Source organism: Cynoglossus semilaevis, unplaced genomic scaffold (assembly GCF_000523025.1).
Source record: "Cynoglossus semilaevis isolate Cse_v1.0 unplaced genomic scaffold, Cse_v1.0 scaffold419, whole genome shotgun sequence".
NCBI lineage: Eukaryota > Metazoa > Chordata > Actinopteri > Pleuronectiformes > Cynoglossidae > Cynoglossus > Cynoglossus semilaevis.
Window position 1 is genome coordinate 381,305 of NW_007585113.1, and position 7,810 is coordinate 389,114.

At 41.3% G+C, this 7,810-nt stretch overlaps 2 protein-coding genes across 2 annotated transcripts in view; one reads left to right on the forward strand and one right to left on the reverse strand.

Moving 5' to 3' along the window:
* Positions 1-1,961, reverse strand: part of kif26bb (kinesin family member 26Bb) — a 21,539-nt gene extending 19,578 nt beyond the window's left edge. Inside the window, exons 1-2 of the mRNA XM_025053605.1 lie at positions 1,444-1,961; positions 829-1,251 (exon numbers count right to left, since the gene is read on the reverse strand). Coding sequence (XP_024909373.1) covers positions 829-1,251; positions 1,444-1,494 — 474 coding nt within the window. The 5' untranslated portion in view covers positions 1,495-1,961. The remainder of the gene's footprint in view (positions 1-828; positions 1,252-1,443) is intronic.
* Positions 1,962-3,250: 1,289 nt separating this feature from the next.
* hnrnpub (heterogeneous nuclear ribonucleoprotein Ub) overlaps positions 3,251-7,810 on the forward strand; it is a 10,875-nt gene continuing 6,315 nt past the window's right edge. Inside the window, exons 1-6 of the mRNA XM_008337165.3 lie at positions 3,251-3,965; positions 5,073-5,187; positions 7,017-7,096; positions 7,196-7,335; positions 7,452-7,551; positions 7,655-7,767. Coding sequence (XP_008335387.1) covers positions 3,446-3,965; positions 5,073-5,187; positions 7,017-7,096; positions 7,196-7,335; positions 7,452-7,551; positions 7,655-7,767 — 1,068 coding nt within the window. The 5' untranslated portion in view covers positions 3,251-3,445. The remainder of the gene's footprint in view (positions 3,966-5,072; positions 5,188-7,016; positions 7,097-7,195; positions 7,336-7,451; positions 7,552-7,654; positions 7,768-7,810) is intronic.

Here is a 7,810-nt window from a genome sequence, read left to right on the forward strand (position 1 = left end):
GCATCGTAGCTCTTTGTTTTATGGCTGAGATAAGGGAAAGTGCAGTCTCTTATTTTGTCTATTTTGTTGTGTCTTCATTTACAACATGAAAGTGTAAGTTACTGGATAAGCATATTAGTGGGTGGACTTAAGGATTAAATATGGACACCTATGGTTCACCTCTTGTACAAGTTGAATGTCTACCGCACACGATAGGTGAAAGTCCCTTTACTGCCCCCCTGGGGAAATATGGGTCACTGGTGATGCACTCCCTCAATGGACCATGGGAGGGGAGGGGCTTGAGGTTGGGTAAATGCATTTAAGGGTGGTAAATATAAGGAGAAGCTCAACCGGGACATGTCTTCATCATGGTCCAAGATGATGGTCTTAAACTTGGATCAATCACAAAGTCAAACTGTAAACTGAGCCAACTAATTCACATCCCGAAAAGTATGAATCATGAAACACAATTTTGCTTCTTTTTTTTTTGTAATACATTGAAGAGAGTAAACAAATCCAGGGAAATTTTTTTTAAAAAGTTAGGATTAATTTTATTTTCGATTTTTTAAAAAAGTTAGGATTAATTTTTTTTTCGATGCAAACACAGCATCGAAAATTTAATCTTTAAAAAAGATTAAATTGTATTGTTCCCTCGTCTATTACCCTCTACTACCACCTGCTGAAAACTGTCCAAACGTAGTCGCCTCTTCATTTACTCTTTACACGATCAAATCACTCAAACGAGATATCTATATCAAAATATATCTCAACAACAATGAACGTAATTTTCTTAAGTATTTTTGTATATTTTTTTTAATATATACACAAAGCGCTGAAAGTGAAATCAATCGTGAGGAAGATCAGAATAACCCAGCCACTGACCTTGCAGGAGAACTGATGGTGCACAGCCAGACTCAGGGCTTGTTTCTTCAGAGCAACCAGGGTCGCTGAGCACTTCTCACAACATCCAACTTTCCTCTCAGACTTCCCGAGGCTGGCGCTGTCCGCCCTGGAGCCTCTGCACAGAGTCCCGGCGCCGAACCACATCGTAGAATTGATGCGCTCCCCGATGGAGGAGCCGGGGAGGGAGCTGTAGGAGCCGAGACCAGCAGCCTCCGCTCTCAGGGACAAGTTGGGATACGGGTCACCCTGCCTCCAGCCTCCGGCGCCTACCGGAGCGGGACGCTCCTTGTTGGGCTGCTGTCGTCGCTCTGTTGCTTTAACGCTCGCGAAAAAAGCAGCGGGCTCACAGTGATGCTGCACTTCACAGCTCTGAGGGATGAATCAGAGCACAAGTAGAGATGTCAGTCCACGCGCACAAGTGCAACCACACCCAAGTGTTTCTGGTTTTTCAACAGTGCCACAACATTAACTCTGCCCAAAGTCTTTACAGGACAACTCACTGTTGGATTTATCTAAAGGAAATGTGTGCTCATCACCAAAAAGGAGATAAATGTGACTTACCCCGTGTCCTCCAGTGACCGGTCTCTCTCCTCTTCCACTCAGAGATGTCATGACCACTTGTTAATATTTAAAAAGATTTCCGGAACAAAGGCGGGGTGCGTTTTTATTCAATTTCGCCAAATCCACGCGGCGTAAAGCAAAGCCATTTAACTCACTGAGGTCCAGGGTGGAAGACGAGGCAAAGTAGGGAACTGGAGGAGAGACATAGTCTCAGGGATGGAGTAAAGAAAGAGTGAGCGCTCTGAACAAGTGCGCTTCATGGATTTACTGTCTGTGTTCATTATGATCTCCACAGGAGGGCGCTGAAGAGCGGAAAATGCACTTTGGGCCAGTTCAGTGTGTGATCAAATACGGGGAGGGGTCTTGTTGTCTCTCATGCCAAAGTCCCGCGGACTAATGAAGGGGTGGAGCAGCAACACCTCCTCCTATAAATACAAGGATAGTTCAAAAGTTATAAGATAAAAAATGATGTTTTTTTTAAATATATATAAATCACAAAGCTATTTCTCTAGATAGTTTCCGTTTGGGCTTTACCCCTTGGTAAGTTTTTTTGCATTAGAGAATTATTTCACAATATTATTCTTCAGAGATTTGAGGTCACAGGTCACAACCCTCCGTTTGGGCTTTAACCCTCGGTAAAAAAAAATTTCCATTAGAGAATTATTTCACAACATTATTCTACAGAGATTTGAGGTCACAGGTCACAACCTGCTTCTTTGCTTGATCTAAGGACTAAAAGTATGTTCCATTCAAAGATTCTTTCAAAAAAAAAGAAAAAAACATTAACAAGACAAAACACAAAGACAAAATATGATAATAAAACTTCCCAAAAGTTGTGTGAGATACAGAAAAACACTTGTTGTTCTTTTTTTGACATAACCTGATATGTTGTATAAAATTGTGTTCTATAGCAAACTAGCCAATATAGCAAACTGGTGCTATGTATTATTGTGCCTTATTATTATTATTTATTATTTTTCATGATACATTTTTTTAATGTTTAATTCAGTGGCTTCCAACCTTTTTGTCTTGTGGCCCCATTTTGATATCACAAATGACCATCATGACCCAATGTTTTGTTACAGCATTTGTTTTAAGTTTAACACGTGTAATTTACTAATCAGACACATACTTATGCGGTGGTAAGATCTGGGATGCCCCTACAAAAGTCACATTTTGTGGCTCTGTTAATGTGGCTGGTTTTGAAAACCTCATAGTCTCCACATCCATTACACAGGGTTTGTCTGGTAATGTTGTTTGTCTTAAGAACGGACACAGAGTGCTTTAGTTCTTTTCTAAGAGCACCTCTCTTTGAGTACATTTTCATAATTTGTATTTAGGTCATATTTTGGTCATCTTTATTTAAAAAATAATAATTTAATGTACTTAATTCGTTTGCATAAACGATGAACTTGTTAGGATTTAACATTTTGTTCAATTATTGTTCATTATTTGTTCACATTTAATGAAGAAAACAGTGTAAAACTGTAACAGTGCTAAACAGCTACGGGATGTTATTTGCCAACACACATCACAGTCAAAAGAAAGAAAGGCATTGTGGTAGTTGTGGTTCATGGTCAATACGCATTCTAAAAAATGCATAGACTTTCATCTGAAGGCAGTTACACAGTTTGTAAGCTCCTCTGCACTTTAACAAACGTATGTGTAAATATATATATGTAACCATAATATGTATATATAACGGTTGAACAGCGACAGATCATATATATGTAACCATAATATATATATATAACGGTTGAACAGCGACAGATGGTTAGCACGCTACATAAGCAAGCAGCATTGCTTTGTGGGTAATTACGGCAGCTGACGTCATCCGCCTCCCCCCACAGCACCATTCTGCTGCCGGTGAAAAAGAGTTTGGACAAGCGTCAGCCGTTTGTCGCAGAAATAAGTCTAATCCAGGGTGGTAGCACGTCCGATAATTTATTTATCGTCATTGTTCTTGTTAATTATTTAGTGCGTTTGTCGATTATTATTAAAAATGAGTACAATTAACGTTAAAAAACTGAAAGTCAACGAGCTGAAGGACGAGCTGAAAAAGCGGAATCTTTCGGACAAGGGGCTAAAGGCCGAGCTAATGGACCGCCTGCAGGCCGCTCTGGACGATGAGGCCTTTGCCGGAGATTCCCCTCTGGGGCAAGAAGAGCCGACGGACGAGGTTTTGGACCAGGTCGCCGAACAGGAAGGTATGGGCGAGGAGGAAGAAGGCGAAGGCGACGGCGAAGGCCCGGTAGAAGAAAGCATGGAGGCCAACGAGGTGGAGGAGGGAGATGAACAAGAGAACGGGGGCGACGAAGATGGTGGCGGCGTCGCCGCCGCCGCAGCAACAGCAACAGCAGTAGTTGCAGTTGCAGTTGAGGACGAAGAAATGGGTGACGGGGAGGAGGAGGACGACGCTGGCGACGAAGACGACGAGATGGACCCTATGCTCAAAGGGGATGTAGACGACATGGAGAAAATAGATACAGAGGATGGTGAGCCTGGGGATCAGGCCGTTGAAGGTAGGCAGTCAAAGTGATTTGGCTGGGTGTCGGTTTGCCGCCTATGTGTTAGCGTTTATGCAGCTGAGCTACATTTGAGTGGGCATCCATGTTAGTAGTGAATTCAGCGCTAGCTCAGTTAGCTGAAGGCTATGTTAACACCGGACGCAGCCGTTAGATAACCGTTAATTTATCCCACGCGATTCCCGAAAATACGTTACATAGTTGTCGGGGTTTAGGGTGATCTTTCAGCGGTAAATAATTGTCAGAGCTGGGAAAAATAGCTTTGGTGGTTTTAGTTTCGCTTACTTAGCACATTAGCTTTTAAGCTATAGTTCTTTGTGTTCGTGATGCACAGGAAACTTGTACGCTCGGCGTTGCTTTCGCCTGTTCCTCGCTTTCCATGCTATCGTTTGTTCCGGTAATCGTTACTTTCTTATCTTCGTGTATTTCTGTAAGGTCACTCGAATACTGCAGTGATTTTTTTTTTCCGCCATATTTGACCATTTTCGCTGAACTCATTCAATACCGTTGTATAACTCTAAAATGTAGGTTTTCATTTGTCACAATTTGAAAATGTGACGACTCGAACCGGCTTAAACTGCGTATAATAAGATAACACGTTGGTAATTGGTCCCCATTTGAAATGCAAAACTTCGTTATGATAGTCGTTATCGAAAATTAGTTGACTTTATGATATATAGTACTACAGGGACACATGGGAGGGGGTAAACCGAGGTTAAGCTGGTTTGCACATTGCATGATGCATTTGATCCAAATAGTCTTTCACCCATGACACCACAAGTCCATGGCTCCGGGGTTAATGCCCCAATTACTAGCAGAGACTTGTTTTCCAGCCCCAGTAAAAACTGTTTTATGTTTTAATGGACCAGCTAACTCTGTTTAAAAAACTATCTGGCCATATGATCTGTTATTAATGGAATAACATTTTGTTGTTTAAGTCTGACTTTGAGGTGTTACCTCTGAGATTAATAAAGCAATGATGATTGTGGTCCACACTGTAAATAATGAACGGGCTTAGTGGGTCAGAACCCCACTGCCAGTCCGACCTCTCTCTCTCTTACAAAAAGGAGCACCTCATACAATATCTTTGTTCTATTTTCAAAGGGGATGCGGACAAAGACACGAATGCTGATCAGAAGAATAAGAAGGGTGTTAAGAGACGCCGGGAGGAACATGGAAGGGGCTACTTTGAATTTATTGAAGAGAACAAATACAGCTGGTAAGGATGGGACAGAGCAAATGGCCTTCGGCATCCCTGAAGCGCCATCCATAGCTTTGTTGAACTGTATTGGCTTTAAAGGCCAATGCACATAACCAGCAAGAAGAAACCCCTAATTTTAACTATGTATCAAAGTCGATACTTTCACACATGTTTTGAGGGTCATTCCTCAGTACTTGTATAGCCTATTACCTATACCTTTTACAGTGCCCACTCGCAGTACCTTTTAATGGACTGCATTCTGTAGCAGAAGTGCACCTATCAAGTCTCTATGAATTTTTTTTTTCCACAACTGTTCCTTCTTCAACTTATTGTTTTCAAAGCCTGGTGTGTCCTATAGGTGCATCACGGCTGCTCAAAGAAAACCCACAGGAGTGTAACAGATGTTCACTAAACAGAGGGTGGGTCGGGGTGGTAAAGCAGAGACACACGGGGTTGGATGGGGTCCACTGCTGCTAGCTAGCTAGCTCACACAATAGTTGTAAAATATAATAATAAGTGTTTGGAACTTCCGACAAGGAGCTCGTTCTCGACCGTCCATCGTTTTTACCTCGTATTAAATTTTTTTTTTTTTTACTTTTTGTTTTTGTTTTCCACTAGTTGTATGGTTTTAAAAATGCTATTTATGTCTCATATGTCTTGTCCTGTTCGTGTGATTCATCATCGTGCAACAGTGTGAGTGGATGTATATGCAGGACTCTGTATTACCCATGTACAGGTGACTCTAGGCATGATGTTTATGAGCGTTTGCTTGCGTGCTTGCGATTATACATGTCCCGAGTTTTTGTGGTTTCCATATACATACTGTAACAGATGAAAAAGACAGTATTTCTAGGTTAAGGTACGGCAGCGTGGATCACAGTACAATTTTTTTTTTTTTTTTGCACCATTTTGTTTCTATCCCCAGTGTTTGCTCCTTGTAAATGATCAGATTTAGCAAACGTGCTATAATGCACGTAGTGTTTAACTATATACTCCAGAAGGGTGCATTCACACAAAGTCAAAGAAATCCAAACATTTTTTTTCTTTGTTTTGGGTTTTTTCCAGGTTTCTGCTGGTTCTATGACTCATTACATACAAAGCAGTCTCCAGTGATTGCTAAAAGTTGACCCAGATAGTTCAATCCTCTATTTTTTTGTCTTCGGTATTGGGAACTGTTACATCATGCACACGTTGTACCTTATTGTGCACTGCACACATGACTACATATTCATCTAAATGAACATCTTAGGTATCAGTATCAACTGCTTCAGGGTTTACAGTAAGGAGGTCACAGCCCGTCCTTTTGATCAGAGTACAGCTGATGGGTCAAGTTTCCAGCAGTGGCACTGACCAAAACAAACCACACAGTGGTACAGTCAACAGAGTTGAGCTGAAAACAGACCAAGTAAGGTCAGTACGAATGCACCCGCACTAACTCTTTGGAAAGAAAATAGTAGAATGACTTACAGGGTCATTGATATATTCTGATCTCTTCAATTACCAGTAAGTACATGATTTACAAGGTTAAATATTATTTTTATATATGGAGTAGTAATAAGAGCACCTCTTTATGCTAAAGGAGATTTTGCTATATTCCCAGGTAGGCCACGAAAGTGTAGTTGTCCTTTTCGTTTTGTTTTTTTTTTTTAATAGACTTTCGGTGGATCTGATAAGGTAAGTGTTTTTCTGCATAGAATTGTCAAATCGTTATAGGCTTGTCTGCCTTATTTGGTTTGTTTTCCTCCTTGCTCACAACTCTTCGTCTCTGGAAGTGAGACCCTAGGCATCTTATTGTTCCTCCATGCATTCTTGCTGACACTCACTGACAGGTTGTTGTCTCTTTTCAGGGCTTCTTTTAAGTCTCCAGTACCACCTCTGGAGGAGGAAGATGAGGAGTTTGATGACACTAAAGTTTGCCTGGATACACGTAGGTTGATTTGGTGTTGGAGATTAAGGTTTTATTTGCAAAAAAAATGTCAGCGTTCATACTAAATTGTATTTGTTTTGTAATTCTGTTTTGCTACAGACAACTGTGACCTGCACTTTAAGGTGTCACGAGACCGTTACAGTGCATCCTCACTGACAATGGAGAGTTTTGCTTACCTATGGTCCGGAGGCAAAGCCACCTACGGTGTCAGTGAAGGCAAAGTCTGCTTTGAAATGAAGGTATAGTGCAGCGGTCTGCCATATTTTTTTTTCACAGGCTGGGTAAAATAATTTCTGTGAAATATGTAAATTGGAGAATTTATGTATTTCTCAATCTGATTCCCATGCTCATGTAGGTTACAGAAAAGATTCCTGTGAAGCACATTTCCAGCAAGAACATGGAGATCCACGACGTGCAGGTCGGCTGGTCCCTTGCCACTGGCACTCTGCTTCTGGGTCAGTTTTCTGTTTTGGTGTTTCTGCAGCTCAAATTTTTTTTTTTTGCCCCATTATTTATTTATTTACGTTTTCTTATTTTTATTTTATGGCGTATCCGTAGGTGAGGAGGAGTTTTCTTATGCCTACTCCATGAAAGGCAAGAAGACGGCCAACTGCACGACCGAGGACTTTGGCGAGACCTTTGAGGAGAATGATGCCATCTGCTGCCTCATTGTAAGACTTACTATTTGCGTTTCAACAAAATGTGACGCAAAAG